Source organism: Anoplopoma fimbria, chromosome 20 (genome assembly GCF_027596085.1).
Source record: "Anoplopoma fimbria isolate UVic2021 breed Golden Eagle Sablefish chromosome 20, Afim_UVic_2022, whole genome shotgun sequence".
Lineage (NCBI taxonomy): Eukaryota > Metazoa > Chordata > Actinopteri > Perciformes > Anoplopomatidae > Anoplopoma > Anoplopoma fimbria.
Genome location: NC_072468.1, coordinates 285,821 through 308,756, shown reverse-complemented (window position 1 = coordinate 308,756; position 22,936 = coordinate 285,821). Strand labels below are relative to the sequence as shown.

At 39.1% G+C, this 22,936-nt stretch overlaps 3 protein-coding genes across 3 annotated transcripts; all 3 read right to left on the bottom strand.

Annotated features, from left to right (window-relative positions):
* Positions 1 to 3,440: 3,440 nt before the first annotated feature.
* Positions 3,441 to 4,810, bottom strand: LOC129109196 (serum amyloid P-component-like). The gene is made up of 4 exons (XM_054621202.1): positions 4,756 to 4,810; positions 4,403 to 4,505; positions 4,011 to 4,302; positions 3,441 to 3,719 (listed from the first exon to the last, which is right to left on the bottom strand). The coding sequence occupies exons 1-4, from the start codon at positions 4,808 to 4,810 to the stop codon at positions 3,441 to 3,443; spliced, it is 729 nt and encodes a 242-aa protein (XP_054477177.1).
* A 7,114-nt stretch (positions 4,811 to 11,924) lies between these two features.
* On the bottom strand, positions 11,925 to 14,107 carry LOC129108988 (C-reactive protein-like). The gene is made up of 5 exons (XM_054620888.1): positions 14,004 to 14,107; positions 13,723 to 13,777; positions 12,774 to 12,876; positions 12,384 to 12,681; positions 11,925 to 12,251 (listed from the first exon to the last, which is right to left on the bottom strand). Exons 2-5 carry the CDS (start codon positions 13,775 to 13,777, stop codon positions 12,033 to 12,035), a joined length of 675 nt encoding a protein of 224 aa, XP_054476863.1. The 5' UTR covers positions 14,004 to 14,107; the 3' UTR covers positions 11,925 to 12,032.
* A 587-nt stretch (positions 14,108 to 14,694) lies between these two features.
* Positions 14,695 to 22,936, bottom strand: LOC129108987 (metalloreductase STEAP4-like). The gene is made up of 10 exons (XM_054620887.1): positions 22,490 to 22,936; positions 22,012 to 22,119; positions 21,852 to 21,922; positions 21,662 to 21,749; positions 20,480 to 20,758; positions 20,275 to 20,369; positions 20,062 to 20,172; positions 18,768 to 18,810; positions 18,478 to 18,642; positions 14,695 to 16,942 (listed from the first exon to the last, which is right to left on the bottom strand). The coding sequence occupies exons 1-10, from the start codon at positions 22,712 to 22,714 to the stop codon at positions 16,685 to 16,687; spliced, it is 1,443 nt and encodes a 480-aa protein (XP_054476862.1). The 5' UTR covers positions 22,715 to 22,936; the 3' UTR covers positions 14,695 to 16,684.

Below are 22,936 nucleotides of genomic sequence, written 5' to 3'. Positions count from 1 at the left end.
TGTTAGTATGTACAACACTAATCAGATGATCCAAAGTCGGTGGAGGGAAGAGAGGAGGATGGAGCAGCTGTCTCCATGACAGAGTCTGGTGCTACAAGATACATTTTCACTGTCTTTTCCCCCCAAAGCAGAACATTTAGTCAGAGGCATTCTGTTATCTAGCATCTAACAGCATTATCTGCCATCCCTTACATCCTCTCTCATTTTATTGTTCTTCAATTACAAGAAAACTGCTGTTGAAACTTATATTAGAAACTCTGAGAAAATGCTCGGGGAGTGTGATGACATAGTAAGCTCTCATAAGCGGTTACAGCCGATAACGCTGTCCTGACTGACACCGTCAATTTGGAAGTCTAGCACCCACCCTCTGGTTCCTCTGGCGGTTTCTCTGTCAGCACTATCATCGTTGTTGGCACTGTTTGCTGTAAGCCTCTGTCTCACCGTTGCCATGTTGAGAGCTGTTGAAAGGCCAAAGAGGAAACCAATGAGTCCAGCCTTGAAGGTTCAATGCTATAAAGGCAAAAATAAACTGCTGAATCTGTGGGTAAAGACACGGACCATAAAACGTTTACCCAGGATTCATCCGTCAAATGTACACTTAGGCGTTAAATTAAATGTATGTAATAAAATGTGTTATGCCAAAGGTTGGACATAGCTTGAGTTTTTGCAAATTTGCTTTGTAACAACATGATCTTGACACTAAATGACTTGGAATTTATTGCTGTGAGGTAGTGTTTATTTGTGTATAGTTGTTAAAATTATATTTCTAATAAATCAAGATGTATGCTTATCATGCCCAGGTCTTTTGCTTAGTTGTATGAAATGTTCATGTCTTGATTACTATCTAACGTTATAACAATACCACTTTTTGTGAAGCCGATAACATATCTCAATAAAACTTAATTTAATTGGTTTTGTCTTAATGTTTTGTCGTGTTACAGAGGTGTTCAGAGAAATCCTAGGCTGTGTAGACATTCAACATCCAAAATAGTTATCTTGCAATATCCTACTTGTGAACAGACATTAAACCCCAAATCTATTTAATCCATGTTATTGGATTTTTTAAATTCATTTTTTTGCCTTCTATGGACTCTGAATTGTGAGCTTTCCATGTTCAAAGAAAAATTGAGACTTGTTACCTGAAATAGATGAAATAAAGGTCTTACTGGTTTTACATACAGATCAGAAGGCCCAATTCTGAAATGCCTCAGGATTGCATTGAGACTGTACAACTCAGCACAGCATGGTGCACATGCACCATGGCCCAGGATATCAAGGGGCAAATGGCATCCCGAGTGAGTGTCCCTCATGAGCCGCTGAGTTTAACTTTTACAATATGTCCAAACCCTCAATCTCTGTCTGTTGAGGTAAAAGTTGCCCTCCATTACATCAGCAAGCAGCTAGCATACCACAAGGGTCTTTTTCGGAGTTCTCACACGGCACATAATGCTTAATTGATTCAGCAGGAATGTCAAAAGAGAGACGTTTAGGTTGAATAGTGTTACTGTTTCAGCTCCTATCCTCCAGCCTAATTTATTGTTGAAGTCCCTTGATGTTTGCAAGCCACCTGCAGCATCACTAGTGCAATACAATTTGAGCAAATGCTACAAAAAAAACATGGTCAAGCAAATGAGTAAATGTTCATCTTGCTAATGAATAGAACTACACATCGCAAATCTTGAACCTGCAGATATCCCAGCAGACCACATGACACTAATACACTAATACACTAATACACTGTGCAATACAATATTTATAATAGTTTCTGTCTGTATATATAATATTACTGTGGATTCTCTACTGTTCCTTACTGTTTTTTACTGTTTTTTATTGCTCATTTGCTTATTTATAATACTTATTTTGATCTTGTGTTTTTTTAATTTTTTTATTTACTATGTCTCTTGTTTTGCACTATCCTCTTTGCTGCTGTAATCCTGTAAATTTCCCCGCTGCGGGACTAATAAAGGATTATCTTATTTTATCTTATCTTATCTTATCTTATCTTATCTTATCTTATCTTATCTTATCTTATCTTATATGGTCTTACTGTTATCTTGTTCCCCACTTTACAGCAGCATGCAGGGAGAAAACAGAACATAGATCAACAATAACTCAGCTCGGACACAGACAGTAATATACAGGTCTCTCAAAAAGCTCATGGTCTGATATATTATTCACACTTTATTTACTGTCTTTAGTGTTGAGTTTTGCTATGTATACAGCTGTTGTTCAGCTACATGATAAACAATTTTACATAATTTATGCATGTAAAATAAGTACCCCAGCCCTATCCCCAGTGGAAATGATTCCGTTGCAGATGCTGATGCAGCAATCCAAGCTTTACCCATGTCTTCAGTGGGTGACCTTGTAATGGCCTATAAAACAGATTTAACCTAGGAAGTCAAAATCTTGTAGCACCGCGGGGACACAGAGCTGGATTAGACCTCTGAAACATTCTAGAGATTAGAAGAAATGTGTATCATCAAGGCTTGTTGAGCTGATATCAAGGGGTCCAAAATTTTGAGGGCACCCCAGCCTTCCACTGATGTGCTGAATTTTATTAAATGATTTATGTCAGAATGATGGACATGAGACGGGACTGCAAAATGCGCCAATTTTAATGAAGTGTGTGGTGGAAATTTCCAATACAATTTACTATACTAATACACAATTTGTACTAGTACTATCTATGTCCCGAGATGAGTCTCAATGAGCGTTGAAATAATGATCAAATAACAAATGAATGTCCTTGCGGTATTTTATTTCTTTGCATGAAAGAGCCAGAAGTTTACAGAGTCACCGGGAGCCTGCAAAGTACTGAACTCAAGAGCAAGGCTGCTCACCTCTGGTATATATGGGAAAATCACAGAGAAGGGGTGACCAGGTTTACAATTCAGTGTCTGCCGGCTCGGTTCTGAGTTAGCATCTCCTGCCAATGAATGTGTATTGGAAGGGGTGCATGGATGTCTAGGAGAAGGAAGAAAGACAAAGGAGAGGAAGAAGACCAAAAGGTGGATATGAGTCTCAGGTAGGGAGGAAGGTCAAAGGTGTGAGAGGGCCAAAAGGTGGGGGCATAAGGGCAGGGAGGGGGGGAAGAACCCCTTCACACAGTGTAACTTAACATACAGAGAGACAAGGTTCTCGACCTTTAGAGTAAAATCTTCACATCATAGTACATTTCATTCAAAACCTTTACATCATATACTTCCAACATACACCAATATAATTTTCCATTACAAGTGTCAAGAAGGACATCACACAAAAAGCAGCAGACAAGGCAGACCCAAAATATATCACAAATGTGACATAATTACATGCAATAGTTACGCAGTTTATAACACGCATTATATTGAGGATTGGTGATTAAAATAAGGATTGTAATTGGTAAAACATGGCACATTTGGATTCAAGCTGGTTAAAGCCGGTGCCCTTCCCAAATACTAAGCTTGAGACTTTTTCTGGCCACTCCTTACGTCAACAGGGCGTTTGCATTTCATATTCATGCAACATCCTGTTTGTTTGTTTTCAATCAGCACTCTTCCCGTGGTCGTGTTCACCAGCGCACTCCAGTTGATCAAATTCCCAGGGGTGAAGTTTAGATCATCCACGTAGTTCTGGATCTCACAGGGGGAAAGGACGTAGTTCCACATGTGGACATCAGACATCATGCCAACAAAAGACTGCTTCAAGTCAAACCCCCCACCATGGGAATCCTGCTCCTGTAGATTACAAATGCAGTTTGAGATACAGTAAATAAAAGCGTAATTGTACAATATTTTGTACTGAAATCTATACACAATAAACCAAGGATAAACGTGTTTAAAGTACTGGAAAACATCCCGCCATAGGAATCCTGCTCCTGTAGTGATTGCAAAGGGTTGAGATAAAAATATTATATTGCTGATTTTTCTATTAAAATCAATACTTAAAAGACTTAAAATGAACACTAAATGTATTAATCTACTGAAGTTTCTGGAATTCTATAAACTATGTTTTTCAATTACACTTACTTGTCCGAGGATAGTAATGGGATTTATTATTTTTGATCCACCAAGGAATTTCTTAATTGTGGGCTTTCCATCTAACCACAGCTGCCCCAGACCAGATGCTGAGTCCCATGTAGAACAAATAGACTGCCATGCGTTTAGTTTGTAGTCCAGCGCTCCAAATCCTTTCCATTTATTGTCAACATGTAGCTGAATCTCATCACTTGCAGCAACCTTGAATATCAGGAAGGCATTGTCAGCAGAGGATGTGGACACAGAGAATAGCGCGTGGGTTCGACTGAGATCTGTAATGGATCTGCAGGCATTGAATGAAAAAAAAAAATGAAATATGATGCTTTTATAGTCAGAGATAAAGTGAGTTTGTTCAAGCATTTTGCACTTACATAATACGTTACCTGAGACAGACAGTTACAGAACTAAAACTCGGTTGTGATGTTATCAGTCTCACACTAGCTGTACTGGTTTCTTCTGGGAAGACCAACATTTTACCGCACATATCTACAAAAAAAAGAGTTGAAGAGAGTTGAATCATGACGAGCACAGTAGACTTTCGCACCATGTGACATACAGTACATTTCAAATGTGTTTCCCAAGTTGCAATTTGTAACTGTTTCATCATATCAATTTCAGAAAATGTTGTTTGTAAATGATAAATCATAAGGTGAATGACAATGTCTACATGTGCATATATATGTATTGTGAAATTCCCTCTTCTTTTCCCTTCGTTAATTAAGCATATATGTTTTACCTTGAGGGCCTGCAGCACATGCTGTCAGCATCAACAGGAGGTAAAAAAACGCCATCTGATACAAAGACAATGAGACACCGAAGAAATAGCTAGTTTAAACTCACTAAATCAAATTCTCTTGAGTCGTTATTACCTACCAGTATACGTTTCAAATCAATTTACTGTAACTTATAATTGCATGACACGGTATACAACACAATACAGATTGAAAAAGTGCAGAGTCCTTAATTTATACTCTCAATGTACTTTGATCTTACCTTTGAGTCTGTGTGAGGATGTTGTGTAAAACAGTGAAACGGAGCGAGTTTTATACCCTCACTGCTTCCTCATTCCTTTTTAATAATTAACTCCTTGACATCAGTACACAGGTAATTAAAATAGGAGGCGACAACATTATTATAAAAGGTAATTGGCTCAGGTCAAGACACCTGTCAACAACAAAATAGGTCACAGCATTTTACAAAACTGTTCTTTCTATGAGATTGATGAATCAGCTACATGTAGCTCATTGAAACCATACGGTACATTCTGCTGGAAGGGCAATGAAGGGCAGCAATGAATCGTCAGGTGGAGTTTTAAGGACATCAGACAATTTTCAACTTTTGTTTGTCAAAATCTTTAATTTAGTTTGATGTTTTGAGCAACACTGAATCAACACTGAATCAAAATGCAATGAATTCAAGACTATATCAATGATCAAGTTTGGCTTAGTTATTACGCTATCGTATTCAGGCATCAAGATTTCGAGCCACATTAATGTTTTTTTTTCCCCTGTGGAGAAATCACTTGTTTGACAGGTCTGGACTACTGGGGAACCAATTTTGGTTCTACCTATAAAAGAAAACAAAAAGAAAAGAAAAAGACTAACTACTGAGTACAATCTATCTATCTGCAGTTTTTTGCACTTTCCACCACCGTGTCCGGAGACTCAGCACGCATGCGGCAGACAGGACGACTGAGAGCGGTAAGAGGAAGGGAGGAGGCCTGGCAGTGTTTGTGAATGATAGATGGTGTAACTCTGGACACATCACTGTTAAGGAGCAGACCTGTACAGAGGACATTGAGCTGTTGGCCGTTAGCATGAGGCCGGACTATCTACCGAGGGAGTTCTCGCATGTTATCACAATAGCTGCGTATATTCCCCCCTCTGCTGACGGAGAAGCGGCCTGTGACGTCATACACTCGGCGATAAGCAGGCTGCTGACACAACATCCCAATGTCCCAGTGTTTTTCCAACAACAAACCCTGGATCAATCCTGATATAAAGACCCTCCTCAAGGAGAAGAAGAGGGTTTTTAGATCAGGAAACAAGGAGGAGCTGAGGGCTGAGGAGGAAGATCAGGGAAGGGAAAAATGTCTACAGGACGAAGATGGAGGATCAGCTGCAGCAGAACAACATCAGTGGAGTCTGGAAGAGCCTCAAGGCCATGTCTGGCCACAAGGGGCCCAACCAACAGCCTGTGGGGGACCAACAGTGGGTGAATGATCTGAACTCATTCTTTAACAGATTTGATCAGCCACCAGGGCATCGGGGTGGATGACGCTAATAATAATAATAATAATATCTACCTGCTACAAAGATGCCTTTCTCACCTGGAAAAGGCTGGAAGCACTGTGAGAGTCGTGTTCTTCGACTTCTCCAGTGCCTTCAACACCATCCAGCCTTTGCTTCTGAGGGACAAGCTGGAGCAGACCGGGGTGGACCACCACCTCACTGTGGATCCTGGACTACCTCACCAACCGTCCACAGTATGTGAGGATAAGGGAGTGTGAGTCAGATCTGGTGTCCTGCAGCACAGGGGCCCCACAAGGAACCGTTCTGGCTCCATTCCTCTTCTCCATCTACACATCAGACTTCAAATATAACTCTGCTACCTGCCACCTGCAAAGTTCTCTGACGACTCTGCAATCGTCGGCCTCATCTCCGCCGGCGATGAGAGGGAATACAGAGAACTGAACCAGGACTTCATAGGATGGTGCCGGCGGAACCGCCTCCAGATCAACTCTGGTAAAACCAAAGAGCTGGTGGTGGACTTCCACCGGGGTAAACACTGTCCTCCAGAACCAGTGAACATCCAGGGACAGGACATTGAGATTGTGAAATCTTATAAGTACCTGGGTGTTCACCTGAACAATAAACTGGACTGGACTAATCATTCAAATGCACTTTATAAAAAGGGTCAGAGCAGACTGTATCTGCTGAGGAGACTGAGGACCTTTGGAGTGCAGGGAGCACTCCTGAGGACCTTTTTCGACTCCGTGGTGGCATCAGCCATCTTTTATGCAGTGGTCTGCTGGAGCAGCAGCATCTCAGCAGCCGACAAGAAGAGACTGAACAAGCTTGTCAGGAAGGCCAGCAGTGTGCTGGGTGTCCACTGGATACGGTGGAGGTGGTGGGAGACAGGAGGGTGATGGCCAAGCTGTCATCCCTGATGAACAACACCTCTCACCCCATGCAGGACACCCTGGCAGCTCTGTGCAGCTCCTTCACCACCGGCTGCTTCACCCCCGGTGGTGAAGGAGAGGTACTGCAGGTCCTTCCTTCCTGCTGCTGTCAGGCTGCACAACCAGCTCTGCTCCCAGCAGACCACATGACACATGACACGTGCAATACAATACACTGTGCAATTGTAGCCATAATAGTTTTTTTTTTCTGTCTGTAAATATAATATTTCAGTTATTGTTGATTTTCTACTGTTTTTTATTGCTTATTTATAATACTTGTTTTTTTATTTCATTTTTATTTTTATCTTTTAGCCTGCAAATTTCCCCGCTGCGGGACTAATAAAGGATTATCTTATCTTATCTTATCTTATCTTATCTTATCTTATCTTATCTTATCTTATCTTATCTTCACAGGCCTGGTGTCAGATGGCCCATCTTGGACTTCAAAAGCAGAAAACAAGATCGGACACATACCATTGCAATAACAGTACGTACACATTGGATAATTAAGAAAGCACAGATATAATTAATGTGTCAATGTGAAAAGTTTATTACCGTTACCCGCTGTTTATTACACAGCTTTTGACCTAGTGCTATTTTAAAAAGAACACAGTTCACAAACTAATATTTTGGATACAGGATGAGTGAATGCGTCACAGCCTAGTGTCTAGTGTTAGAGCAGCTGGGTACACATGTGACTCGGACTCGGTACAGACAACATGTGGGCAAGTCCGCATAGCAGGTGTGGAAGGACAGGAGAAGTTAGTATTTGCAAAACAGAACTTTGTCAGATGATCGAGATGCAGAGGAGGGAAGAGAGGAGGAGGAAGCAGCTGTCGCCATGACAGAGTCTGGGGCTACAAGAGAAATATGCAGCGCCTTTTTTGCCCAAAGCAGAACATTTAGTCAGAGGCGTCCTGTTATCTAGCATCTAACAGAATTATCTGCACACACAATCTGCCATCCCTTACAGGCTCTGGGGTTGTATTGTTCTTATATTACCAAAGAACTGCTGTTGATATTAGCCAATTTCCTGCTGTTGTGTTGCGTTAATGTGAGTGCGAGTGTGAGTGAGTGTGTGTGTGTGTGTGTGTGTGTGTGTGTGTGTGTGTGTGTGTGTGTGTGTGCTGATGTATAAATTAGATAGAGTATTTCAACATTGCCTTAGGAAAGAATTAAGATGTAGCAACATACAGAGAAACTGTGAAACAAGCTTGCTTACATTCATCATTTGCACTCATGTTTAATTTCACACAACGAGGCAAACCTGAAACCCATAATATGATTATGTATGTCCAGCTATGAAGGCTCACTTCTACACGAGCATAAATAAACAGCTGAGCCTAACTTTAACAGGATCACTTACTGCAGCTTAAAGCAATCATCTTTTTGTGCTCTAGCTAATAGACACTGACTCTGAGATTCAACAGTCATGCTAACGAGAAATTTGCTAATTTCAAATTTATAGTAGCCCCGTATTTAATCCAGAACACAACTTTATATTTACTGTACAGGCTTTTGTGGTAGAGATTTTCCCATTCTTGGCAAGCAACTTTTAAATCAACAGTATTACCAAAGTATTATTACACTTAAGATAACTCCTTACAGACACTTATTAGCTCTTGCTTTTTGCAGCACATTCCACAGTAAATTTATTTATCTGCTCATTCCAGAAAAATTTAAATCTTTAAATGATGTCCGATGTATTAATAACAATTCCCTTAATAAGGACACTTAACATTTAAGCTTAGCTAGTTATTGAGATACAGAAATTATTAATCACAATACAATTTATAATTTAACATTACATGAAACTTGTTATATCTTGCCTAAAATACAACCAGTCAAAAATAACACCACAAAAATAAGATACAAAAGTGATGCTATAAAATCTGAACTTTTGTTTCCTCTTCAGCTTGATTACATTTTTGGTGCAATGGCAAGTGACTAAATGGAAAAGTTACCACTGACCAGATTAAGAATTGTTTCCCATTATGAATACGGGTGAAGCCAATAAACAATTAATGCAGGGAAAACAAGTAAAGAAAGTAAAGTTAACAATCGTCCCTCATTTAGATCAAATTATTAGTCAAATGCACTTTAACAAGAGATATTAATCAAAGGTTCCTTCTCAAGAGGCAAAAGCAAGAAATAAATACTGTAAGTGAAGTACAGAAACAAGTAAACATTCCCCTCTTTGGAACTATACTACTTTGGAATATTACTGTGGGAAAAAGTACCAACAAAGACATTTTTAAGGGGAAGTGCACTACTTTTAAAGGGTCAGGGCATTATATTCCCTTTACAGAAAACTTCTGTTCATGTAAATTTTGAACAGTGGGAGAAATGTGCACCCTCCTCTAGGCACCATCATGTACTCAGGTAAATTTCATATTAAGAGTGGAGAAAATGACAGTCAGGGTAACTGTTTCCTTGTTCTACCAGCTATAGTTTTTCCAGGACCATAAGTAAATTGTGAGTAAAAACACAAATCATACACCAAATGTCATGAAGAAATCACTCGGTATTTGTCTGTGAAAGGTACATGAAGATGCTAAATGGTGCCAAGACAGATGTATACTCTCTCATAGTCCTATATATTTGTATTAGCTTTTGTTTTATATGGATTAATAATTTTGAGTTATATAAATGTATTTATGTATGGATGTACGTGTACACTTGTACTTTGCTGAACAAGGAGAAATCATTTATGAAATCAAATTACAACATTAAAAATGAGAAAGCCAATCATTTCCAACTATAACTATTGCAACTAGCTTATCTAATTATTTAGGGTGTCACCTGTGCAACGATACAAATATTGTGTGTCAGTTTTAATCAATTGAGATAAATGACTGAAATTTAGAGTTCCCTTTTTTTGCAATAGCTAATAGTCACTGATAATGCATGCAGGCTACAACAATTAAGCTGAAGAGTCATTAACTTCTAGCTTATTGCAATCTCATGTTTTCCCACATTTCATCAGGAACCTGCTTGTGTAACACAAGAGGCTCCTTTGAGTTCTCACACAACACATATGCTTATTTGATTTAACAGGAAATTTCAAAAGAGAGGTGTTTATGGTGAGAACTTGCTGCTAAAGCTGCTATTATGCAGCATAGTTTATGTGGAAGTGCATGTTATTGTACTTTATTTTGCCAAGGATTTTTAAGAAATACAGAACGGTCCAGACTCTCTGTCGGTCAGTCTCTTCTCATGAGCTTCATGAGAAGCTTCAACAAGAGTGAAGTGTTTTTAGCTTCTTCAGAGACAAAATGTTTGATAATTTATGTGTCCACATGTCTCTGTAAATTACCAGCCTCTTTAGCATTCTCATTATGAATGTGGATCCATGGGACAGAGTGGTAGTTTTACTGATTGAGAGACTGCCAGCATCTGGCTGCACAGAATGACTTGCATGAACAATCAAAGGTCCCTGTCAGAGTGTGTGTGATTTACTATCAAAGAACTGGGAAAGTGATGAAACATGGAGAAACTTTAGCCCTGTGCCAATATTCGTAGAATAGGCCCGTTCACATATGAGAGAGTGACTACAACGTATTGCTGTCCCATTGAATGAAGATTTATTTAAGTGTCTAAAAGAGAGATCATTGCAATTGATATAAATATCAAAACTCATTTAAAGGTGACGTAATCCATTTTTGGCCAGTAGGGGGCAGAGGACATTGAAAACAAGCTGACAGATCCACAGCCCTGATATGATCTTCATAAAGTTGTCATGCCTAACATGTTAAAAAAATAAAACATTTACCTGCTTACCTAGTCACCAGACAACAAACACCATCATCACCTTTTAGTTTTAGTCTGATAAGAGTGTCTGAGCAGTAATACAAAACCAAGACAATGTGGTAGCTGTGCTTAACACCTGGGTAAAGATGCAGAGTGATAATTCTTTGTCTCACAACAAGCATTACATGTGGTCAATTGATTCACTTTTTTATTTTATAAATCTTATCTGATTTTAAAAAGATAGGAAATGAAAAAAGCCCAGGAAATAATTTTAGTTGGCATAATCACACAGATTACAGATTGACATTTAATGAAGAATGGTGTATCTCTGCATGTTGTGAAAAACTGGTGAATGTGACATTTTGCAAAAAAAAAAAGCCCAAGTAATCTTAGATAACCACCTAAAGATAGAAAACCTTAAATCAAAGGGTTGGATTTAGTCTTAATACAAGCATGCCAGCTAATTTATAACTTCTTTTTACTTTTTTATTACTGTTGCCATTCTGCCATTCTACCTCCTTTCATTTCAGAATACCCTTCCCTGCCTGTCCTTTGTGTGTGGCATGCTATTGTTCCCTGTACCATATGGTTTATGCACATACATTTATACATATAGTTTCGTCCGGTCTACTTATATGAGGTATCATAGAGCTCGGGGTTCCCACTTAGGAAAATATCAACGCTGATAGGCTTTTGACACAGCGTCATGCAAATTTCTCGCCTGAACTGAAAATTTAAATTGCGTCAAATCGTTAATGAGATGGATTTTGCGTATTCACGTCGTGTCATTTGCCTCATTTGCTCTGCCCTAGTGCAAATTCTGCATCTTCTCGCGTCCTTTTGCGTCTTTGCACTTTGTATGTAAACTCATAAGAATCCAACATTTCTGTCTTGGCATGTCAGTTTTGCTACCTACCTCTGGCTGAACATTTTTGTGTTTAACCACACAATAAAGATGGCTGTGAAGAAACACCTTTATAGCAGTACTTTATTGAAACATATTTCAAACCCACTTGATTTGTGTAACTCACGATTACTGAAGTCCTATTGTAACTTCAATAATTGTGGTTTTGTGATCAAATTTAGTAACAGATCTTTAGTTTATCTTCTATCAGCACTCTGCCTGTGACCTGGAACTCCAGGGCACTCCAGGTGAGCAGATTCCCCGGGGTGAAGTTTAGTCCATCCACGTACTTCTGGATCTCACAGGGGGAAAGGACGTAGTTCCACATGTGGACATCAGACATCATGCCAACGAAAGACTGTTTCAAGTCAAACCCCCCACCATGGGAATCCTGCTCCTGTAGATTACAAATGCAGTTTGAGATACAGTAAATAAAAGCGTAATTGTACAATATTTGTACTGAAATCTATACACAATAAACCAAGGATAAATGTGTTTAATTATTATGGTGCTTGTTATAAATGCGTACCTGTCCTAGGATAATTGTAGTGGATCCAGCTATGTTTGATCCAGAGCTGACATATTTCCTAATGGAAGGTTGTCCATCAAACCACAGCTGCACCAGTCCAGAGTCACTGTCCCATGTTGTACAAATAGAGTGCCACATGTTTGGCTTGTAGTCCCACCCTTTATATTCTGACTTCTGATTCCGGATATGGGCCTCCATCTCTTTATTTGCTTCATCCCAGAAAATCAGGAAGTCATTGGCAGAAGTGGGTGTGGCCAAAGAGAAAAGGGCGTGGTCTCGCTTAAGGTCTGTAAAGGACCTGTGGGCATTGCAAAGACATTATCATACATGATACTTTTCAAAGTCAAAGAACAATGGGTTGTTGTGGAAATGTTGCACTTTCAGTTTTACCTGTGACAGACGGTTGCAGCACCAAAGTCCGGTCCTGATGTTGTCAACCTCACATGAGCTATGTTGGTTTGTTGTGGGAAGGTGAACATTTTACCTGACAGATCTGAAGAGAGGAAGGATGTTTAGTTTTTTTGTAAATCTATTTGTTTGTCAGCATAGATACATTTTTCCAGCCATATCGTTTAGCTAAGAGTTGAATAACTAGATTATACATTATAGTTTTTATCAATGAATATACTGCATATTTTGGATGAAAGGTATTAAAAACATATGAACTACTGCAAGTTGACATCTGTAAACATTGCTCGGCACGCCATCATTCAGAATATATAAGAACATTTTGAGGAAGAAAAATACTTGCTATGATGTCAACTATTATGTCTTATACAAAAAGAGACACTGCATACCGTTATTAAAAAAAAATGTTTTTGGAACTCCACTAAGCTTTTTGGTTTGCTTATTGTTTTGTCTGGTATATATGTGTTTTGCACAAGTATATGTAGGTACATTTCATCTTCAAATGCTGTAATTATTTAAATTAGTAGGAGCACCAGTGTTACAGTTGTGTCGATTCAAGAAATTGTGAACAATTAAACAAATTCACAATCAGTTATGAAATCATTAAAACATCCACGTTGGATTTTAAAAGATAATAAACTTTTGTGTACTTTCTGTTCTGTTACATTTGTTAACCTTAATTTTGTAGGACAATGTTAGCTGAAAATGATATGTGAAAATAGAAAATAATAAATGTATTATCTCAAATACAGCAGACATATTCTTAAAGACAACATTGGTAATATAAGTAAAGACATTTGACATTTTTTGCCCAGTTCAAAAATCTGCTATTTATATACTGCCAAACCTTTTGTTTGTCTCATCCTAATTCATTTTGAAAGGGAGAAAAATCCTTTTGGTATTCAATCTGTTAAATGGGGATTTTCTTTACCTTGAGGACTTGCAGCACATGCTGTCAACATCACCAACAGCAATACAAACTTCATCTAATATAGAGGGAAAAAGAGACGATGAAAACACTCATTTTGTTTTTGAACCAATGAAGTCAACACTTTTGATTTGCTTCTAGTACTCTATGTGCAACAAATTAAATGTCCCTTATTTACCTGCTAGAATACTCAATGCAGGTGAAGAGTAAAAACAAGAGATTTTTCAAATAATACAATAACTTTTAATTCCTATATTTCGCAGTTTGACATGTGTAGATCTTACCTTGAAATCAGTGTCTGGATGTGTGCAGCGTGAACAGGATTGTGAGTTTTGTGCAATCACTGCTTCCTCATTTCTGTCTGTGTGTCTCTGTGTTTCCTTCCTTATATACCACATTTCTTTAGCTTGAGATTCCTGTTAACACTTTCCACTGAATCATCATTTTACAGTTAAAGTCATTCTCATGTTGAAATAGTCAAATTATTGGGAAGTACTCCATGAAGCTGAAGTGACACTTTTTGTTTTTACCTTTTTTGTTTCAGAAATGAATCACTGCAATAAGAAATATGAAATATTCTAAAATATAAATTTCTGTCTGTTTTTACTATTTCTGAATTTACTATGTATAAATACTCGAACTCTGTTCGTGCTGTCTTGATTTGAATGAATTGATCTTCGTTTGACATGCGTCAGCTGTACATACCAATGAGTTTGCATACGAATTAAGGGTTCATCACTCATCACTAACACATGGAGTTTTCCTTCATTGCACCGAGTTGGGTTAACTGAGATTGTGTTTTTTTTACTCGTTTTAGCGTGAAATTGTATGCTGTGTTGCATGTTTAACCACACCTGACAATCATGTCAAGATGCACTAAATATACCCTATCATTTTTCAGACATTTAATGTTAAAAATCACTATTCGAAAAAGAAATGGGAAATACGCTCATACATAAAACAGAGAAGAGAGGGTTATATAAAGTGCCAAATTTTATTTATAAAAAACATTCAAGATAAAATGTTGTTTTTCTTTATATACTTCTGGATCTCACAGAAAGAAAACATGTGGTCCCACATGTGGACATCAGACATTATGCCAACCAAAGGCTTGTCATGCAGGCCAAATGTTCAACTGGTAGCCTAACTCTAACCCTAATAAGGAGTTTCAGGAAAATTATTTTACAGTTTAGTTTTTTATCATGATTATCATTTTTGCCCATTAATTGAAGATAAAGATCAAGCGCGTTAACATTTCTTGTGAAAGTCGTACAGAATTTCAGGGACATACAAAGCAATAAAGACTATTCATGCTCCCCATGTGGCCAAACCATTGTTCATGATTTATGAATAATGAATGAGGCTTTGAGGAAGATCACAGGTCCTATGAGAGAATATTGTAAACAAACCCTTTTTGATATTCCACTTAGCCTTTTAGTTTATTTAATGTTATACATGTCTTTTGTTTTGGACAAGTTAATATGTAGATCATTTTCTTCTGTAAATCTTCTAACATATTCACTTTTGCTAGTCTGGATGTGTTGTTTAAGGGGAACACTTGTGACTACTGTAGATCTGTCGGTCTTGTGGGACTGGCGGTGATTGTTGGAGGCCGCTTCAGCCAGCCCACTCTCCTGTTGAGCCAGTTGAGGTTTTACTTTATTGGTAAAAGCGTGGATGGCAAAGTTTGAAAATAGTCAAATTGTCTAGTATGAATATAAAGTTTATAGCAGCTTGTTCTCTGTCAAGGCATTTCCTCTAGTATGAAAAAATATGAGCATAATCATTCATTATATTAAATTTGTTTTTTTTCATGCTAATTCACACCATGTGGTGAGTATTTTTGTTTGAGGCATGGTTTCTTTTTTCTCTTTTTTCCCTCCTTCAACTTCCTGCACTACAGGTGTGTGTTTGTGGTGTGCTTTGAATGCATTCATTAATTTGACAACATACTGCATGTTTTCATGCTTGCTTGTCCAAGTGTATAGATGAATGCTAGATCATGTGTCACCACCAACTACCAGTTATCAGTTCTTTGCTTTCTTCACTCCCTTCATGATCAACTAAAATGACTTGCTGCAGCACCACATCAAGGGCCTATCTACACTGTCACATCCAAATATTATATCCTCTCTGCAGAGGACTTCTGTGATGGAGGAGTCTGCACACTCCTCTCTCCACTGATGTGATGAGATCCTGTAGTGACTGGGGAGAAGCCTGCAGCTCAGATAGAATGTTTCCTGGAGAACTGTATCAGATCAGCCAGAGGGATGAACCCGGAGAGGGATCAGACCTAGACGACTAGACAGAGCACACTCAACTCTGCGGGGAGACTGCCTGAGTTTGACTGAGCTTTCCGACAGGATGAAATATATATAGAAGGGAGAAAAAGGACAGTTATGTTCAGTCATGCCTAAGTTTATTGAACAGTTGTTCAACTTGACCTACTCCAACATTGATAAGAAAGATCCAAAATAAAAAATAAAAAAAGATATCAAGAAAATACAATAAACATAAGCCGCCATATACTGTAGAGGAAGGTTGAAGAGAAACTGATGTATACAAGTCAACCTGTTGCTGCTGATGTTTAGGGAAATGCAACAAAGTCGCCTGTCTCAGAGTGAGAGGCTGAAACAACTATGGATGCATATGGGTATCGTGTTAAAATGCTGTAAGGATATATATATATAATATAGTCTTAATGTATTTCCAAGTCATTTACATAAGCCTACACAGTTTCACTGTGTCATGTACTATGTACAACATGGAACAATTACAAGCTGATTACAAAGAGGGACTAAAAAGTTCCAAACATTTTTCTCTGTAATAGTAAGGTCTTGAATCCATGACATCCAAAACAATGAGCCGGGGTTACCTGTTGATTATGCAAGGCCAACGTGTCTTTAGTGTCTGCGTTTTCTTGTGCATATCATATCATTGTCCATAATTGTGATTGTGATAGTCTCTATGTTAGCAGTGCTTTCTCACTGGCTACTTCTGGATCATTCCTCTCCCAGCCCTGTCGAATGCGTATGAGGCTGCGGTCCACGCAGGGCAGGAGGAGCAGCAGCTTGAGCACAATCAACACCGAAGGCACCACCAGAGAGAGCAAGTAGCCTGGAGGAGTGTACCATTTGTAGGAATAGGATTTCAGGAACCTGTCCCAACCGTACAGGTAGGTGTGAAAGGTGCAGAAGAACACTGTGAGGTATCCCAGCTTGGACTAGAAGAGAGAAAAAACAGGTAAGACACAGATTCACATAGTTACACAACTAATTACTGTGTAAAAGGCTTATTAAGCGATAGGCTGACCTTTACAGAGACACGCTTTTGACCTACACATGTGCACACACTCATCTACTTTGTGCACACATACGTATAGAGAGATATTTCCACTAATGATGGAGACCATGCATACACAAGCACACTTGCAAATGTACAGGCAAGTATATCCATTCCATACACATGAACTAAACCTAAAGACTGAGGCAAAAAAAATGATGTATGCCCACCAAATTACATTTGATGAATAACTTAACATTTAAAGCACTGCTCTAATTTGGGCTTGAGTAAAGGGGAGGTGTGTGGAATGAGAAAATGAGCTTGACATGACCCAGTTACATTTATGAATGAGTTGGTTCCCTGTAGTGAGGCAATTCCATTTTCTATTGGTCAAAGTGGGAAAAAAGATAAACTTTTGTTTCTGCAAGAGTAAAAACAATCTCATTAAGCAAGGGAAGGATGGAAATAACACCATAACACTTTCCATAGATTATCCAACGGGAAGTTGGAATCAGCTATCTGGCCCACGTAACTGTTTTCACTCTGGGCTGAAGCACACAATCGTCCTCATCAGTCATAGCTGGAATCTCGGCTAATGGACATGATGTGAATATTGTTGTAAATATTCTTTTCTGCCAGTATTCACACACAAGGTCCACTAGATTCTCTGTACAATTCCACGCCAACTGAATCTCTGCAGCCTAGAGCATAAACAGGTGCAATACTGTAGTGGCAGTACACAGAGCGTTTCATAACGCAGCTTAAAATACCTCCAACGGGCACATTGTGAGTAGATACTAACTGAGCATGTTTAATACTGTGAGCATGTATCTGTGTGTTAACTAAATCATCAATCCGGTTGTCATTTGCAGCTTTTCAAGGCAACAGTGTAGAGGTGAGATAGTTAGTTGTCCTAAATTATATTTTTCCTTTGAGATTGCTCATGAAATATCATAGAAATGTCTCTAAAATGACGAATAAAGTGCTTATCTGCCATTCGGTTTCCTTTTTGTGAGCTACGAGCGCCAAATCTGTTGGCTACAAAAGGTGTGAAGCCTTTGCTGTCTTCCATGTTGTCAAACAGGCACACATATGTGCCTTTGTAATTTGTGGGCCGGTTAAGTTTCCTGAAGAAAAACAAACCTTTGTCATTCTAGATTCATTCTGTTATTCAACAATTTATGTAAATCACGTACGCGAACAAACCCACATGTATTTTAGGGACAAACTGTTGTACAGATTGTTTGGGAATCAATAGGGCCAGCACTACTGGAAATTATATTAAAAAAATTCCACATTCCTCCAGTTGCAACCACCAATTATTGTCTATGTAAACAAAAGGCAGCCCAAGAAGAGTTCTGTATTTTGTTTCCATCATGTGTCAGTGTGAATGTGAAGACACACTGAAGCTCATACACTGTAACACATCCAGATACCCACATATCATATGACTAAGACAAACATGTCAGTCTCTACCTGTATGAAGCTGAACTCTCTCCAGCTGAGAGCATTGCTGACGGAGGGGAGAGAGGTTATTCCCAACAGGAGATACAGGCCAAATCCCAGAATCCCCATAGAGTAGTAAGAGTCAGCACGCCAGGCAGTTGTGGTGTCAAACACTGAAGTTCTGTTCTCCTTTATCTTAAAGCAACAGTAAACGAGAGAGAGAGAATCTTAAACCGTAACTGTTCTGAAACAGCACAAAATTAAGCAGAATCATCTGAATTTATATGGTTGTGTATGAATAAGTACATTTTATGTCTTACCTGTGAGATGGTACTCTCAGAAATTCTGAATCTCACATAATATCTGGGGAAGAAAATGACAAATCTATTTAAACAGTCATCAGGCCTAATTCTTTTACATATCTATTAGTTACCATGACTAATAAAAAAACACTCCTAGTGTTATTATTATGCTATTCATCTGTGGTTAAGCATTATAACTGAATTACTGGTAGTTTAGCTGCACTTATTTGCAGGTACTTAGGGTTTAAATTGTCTATTTTGTGTGCTTCAATTGTGTTGTATCTCTATAATTGACAGATCTGTGTCACACAGCTCTTTCTTTTCTCTAATTTTTTTTTCCCACTATGCCTTATTTGTATCATTATGTGTTATTTCAGACACTATATTTTAAGATCCCACCACAATTTATTCAAACTGTAGCTTTACATCTCAGTTTTAAGTGCCTCTCATTCTGCTGCTACCACTGCTGCCATTGACAGTACTGCTGCTACCACCATCACTACCAGTAATACCTCTGACTGCTACAAACACATATTATACCCTGCTTAACCTGCAATACACCCTAGTAACCACCTTGAATCGCCATAGCAACCACCTCAGTTTGCAGAACAGCTGCCCATAATGCCACAGGAAACCACCAAGTAACTTCCTAGCTGTCTGCCCACTATCAACAACCCTGAACATCCTATCACCTGTTCCACTCTGTTCCACTCTGTGGGTCACAGGATAACGGAAGACTTTGAGATGTGGTGGAAAGCTTTGAAAATGCTCGTATAATTGAACATGCATGCTTAGTCTTAGCAACGGGCAATCAAAATCCTTCCATCCACTTCCATTCCACCTTAGCAACCACCTAGTTACTGCAAATAACTTAACAACTCTTTTTTGACTTCCTTTTTAAAAGACTATTTCTTTCTTTCTTTCTTTCTTTCTTTCTTTCTTTCTTTCTTTCTTTCTTTCTTTCTTTCTTTCTTTCTTTCTTTCTTTCTTTCTTTCTTTCAGACACTGTCAGTCAACAGATAAGATATTAATGAGGGTAGACTACATATTAGAAACACTTCTCAGCACAGAAAACAGTGTCCAAAATAACCATATTAAACATATATGAATGTACAGACTAAACATTAAAACCGTCATGATGGTAGGATTTTTGCAGGGTTGATTTTAGTTTAGTTTTGGTATTTGTTCCTGATAAACTGGCAACCGCTTCCAGTTGAAATTACAGTTTTGATTACTAGCTCAAAGCTGCCATAATTTGTTTTGGTTGATATTAACAACAAAAATGTGGTTGAACATTGCACCTGTTACATACCTTATGGGGATTATGAGAGTGTAAAGCACATGTAGAAACGCCAAACCAAGTGCTACAAGTCCCAGCTGTTTCCTGCACAGCATCCAGCGATCCAACCAGTCAGGAAAACGCCTTAAACAAACATACTTTAACTTGTAGGATACAATAAAATACTTTGAAATGTATTCTCTGTAGGCACTAAAAATATCAGTCCATCCTGTTTTGATGTCTGACCTGTACTTGGTTCCTCTGTAGAGCTGAAGGAAGGCAGCTATGACACCAGGCAGGTAACACAGAGACAACATGATGAGAGACACAATGGGAAACACCTGATAGACGGGGGATGAACATAGAAGTGGTTACAAAGGAGAAAAAAAGATTCAAGTTATTTACTTTCAAAGAGGAACTGATGCTAATTTATCAGACACAAACAGTCTACCTTGTTGGCCAGGGACACCATGATTCTGAAGGAGATGTCTTTTCCTTTGTCCACATAGGCGTAGATGACATCTCTAATGAGCAGGTAGAAGAAGAAGAAAGCGAGGAGGCCTACAGCCACGCGTAGCGGCAGCCTCCACTCTGGGAAAAGCTGCAGGGGGAAGTCCTCCAGCTCTCTGGCTGCTGACAGAGACCCTTTATCCAGAACAGTGAAGCCCAGTTTGGTGGACATCTCTGCTACCGCCTGCTTCGCCTTGGCATCGTTTCCACACAGGTACACCTGGAACATAAAACAACCATAGTATTTAGAGCCCTTGAAATGCTCCGTGTGAGGAGTATGTTTCTTCATTATTCCATGTTTATGCATTTATGTGATTGATGCATTTGCTCATGCAATGATGAAAGGATTGTTTTACTCCAGAGGATTGAACGTCAAAGTACCTGGAGAGGCTTTCTGAATGAAATACTAAATTTAGTTGTAATAAAGCAGGTAAAAACTAACACCAATGCTCAGTCAACACCGATTTGATGTTGCTGATTGTGCTCCAAATACACCAACTCACACATACATAACATAAACACACAACCCCACCAACACACACACTGTGTGTTTTTTACCTTCCTCAGGGATCGCACAACTGGATCAAAATGAAATGAATGAAAAACCCACATATGCTGCAGCTTTGCAGTACAGAGCAAGAGCAAGAGTACAAAGCATGTGACGGAGAGCTTAGATCTAAGAGAGACTGTGGAGTTAATTGATTCAAGGATACATCAGAGATGGCATTCACAGCAAAGACACGAGGCTGACTCTTCAGATATGACTTCTTTTACTTAGATTTGGTTTGATCAAAACTTCCAAATGAGTTAATAATATAGTTTGGACTGAAATGCTTTCTCTCTGAAAGAGTCTATTATTTTTAACTTATTGGCCGATGCCCCACTGTGTTAACAGATCAGAGAATTGTAAAATGCAATGGGAGAAGGATTTGAAAAGGAGTGCTGAATAGATTCATTTCAAAAAGAGAAATGTCACCATTAGAAAATAAATGCATTCCTAAATAGCAGAAGGAGATAGCCCAATTTAACACGTTTTAAAGTGTCAAATACACTACCACTACGTAAACCAAAAGATTTGTTTTAACAGATCTGTTGGAAACAACATCACAAACAGATTCAGCACCTGTCTATTGGCATCTGAGGGTCCATTTTGCAAGGCCCAGGCAGACAAGGTGTTAAAAGCCTTCACCACATGAGCTCCAGGGATCAGACTGACAAAGAACAAACAAAGTGGTAATTCAAACAACATGATGTATGAGATCTCCCAATATTTTAGGTATTTACATTACAGTGCTGCCTGATTTCTCTCTTACCTCTGCAGATACTCAGCATTGCTCTCTGGGTATAGATTCTTCTTAAGGTTGTTGCTGACGTCCACCAGAACCTTACAATCAATGAAATCAGCAGAGTGAATGAAAAAGTAGAAATCAACTGCTATGTGACACAAAGGCATCTAAATGTGCAAAAAGGTACCTTCCCCTTGAGTTGAGGTGCAAGTGTCTCCAGGAAGTCATAGTGTTCTCTGTGAATACAAACTAAGACCAGACCAGCTGACTGGGCTGCTGCCTCGTGGCTCGTCGCCTGCACAACATACACAGATAGTATTGTGTTGAGCATTGCATGAACATAACATGTGTCAACACACTTGTAACAGGCTCAGCGTGTTCAGTGATAGTTGACTACAGTTTGGCACATATTGCACGACAGATGAAAACTAAATGCAGCAACATGTGCAGAGGCACATGAGCGCACATTATCACAGACTTGTTTGGCTTAGTCAACTTTCAAAGCCTGATAACAATGGTTTCTTTTTTCCCAGCACTTTTATCAACACAGTTGTTTGAGTTGGTTCAGGACCATCATGCAACACATGTTCTGAACAATCTCAAAAGAAGGCTTGCGAAAAAGTTTAATTCCAGAGTTTGCAAAGATGTAATGAAAAGTTTAGTACCTGAGCTCCCTGAGGCAAGGGGCCACAGCTGTGAGGTCTGCGGCTGCCGTACACCACCCTGTAGCCAGACTGGAGCAGACGTTGGCCCAGAGAGCGCCCAAAGTCCCCCGTCCCAAAGATACACAGCAGCTCCTGCTCAGGGGCAGCTGCTGAGACCAGAGGACACAGCACCAAGCTCTCTGGCTTCTCCCCCTTTGACAAGTTGCTCAGTCTGTCAGCCGACATGGCCACAGTCTCACACAAACAGTGATGGTCTCTCCTGTGGTTTTGACGGAACAAAACACTTCACCAGCTTTTTTGTCAAAATGTGTAATGTGTCCAGATTCAAGGCAAAAGTAACAAAATAATAATAGGCTTCAAAGTAACAGCTCTTCTGGGTGCTTCTGGAAAAGAAAGTATCTGCAAATCAAGCCCATGTGTCTCCTCTTCAAACTCTTTGGACTGAAA

Coding starts and splice junctions, on each gene's coding strand:
- LOC129108988 (XM_054620888.1), bottom strand. CDS start 13,777: ATGAAGTTTGTATTGCTGTTGGTGATGTTGACAGCATGTGCTGCAAGT. Junction 12,682..12,773: donor GCTGCAACCGTCTGTCACAG/GTAAAACTGAAA, acceptor CAATGCCCACAG/GTCCTTTACAGACCTTAAGC. Junction 12,252..12,383: donor CTACAATTATCCTAGGACAG/GTACGCATTTAT, acceptor TGTAATCTACAG/GAGCAGGATTCCCATGGTGG.
- LOC129108987 (XM_054620887.1), bottom strand. CDS start 22,714: ATGTCGGCTGACAGACTGAGCAACTTGTCAAAGGGGGAGAAGCCAGAG. Junction 18,811..20,061: donor ACTCTCATAATCCCCATAAG/GTATGTAACAGG, acceptor TTTCTTCCCCAG/ATATTATGTGAGATTCAGAA. Junction 16,943..18,477: donor GAGAGTTCAGCTTCATACAG/GTAGAGACTGAC, acceptor TCTCTCTTCTAG/TCCAAGCTGGGATACCTCAC.
- LOC129109196 (XM_054621202.1), bottom strand. CDS start 4,810: ATGGCGTTTTTTTACCTCCTGTTGATGCTGACAGCATGTGCTGCAGGC. Junction 4,506..4,755: donor ATGTGCTGCAGGCCCTCAAG/GTAAAACATATA, acceptor TTTTTTTTGTAG/ATATGTGCGGTAAAATGTTG. Junction 3,720..4,010: donor CCATTACTATCCTCGGACAA/GTAAGTGTAATT, acceptor TGTAATCTACAG/GAGCAGGATTCCCATGGTGG.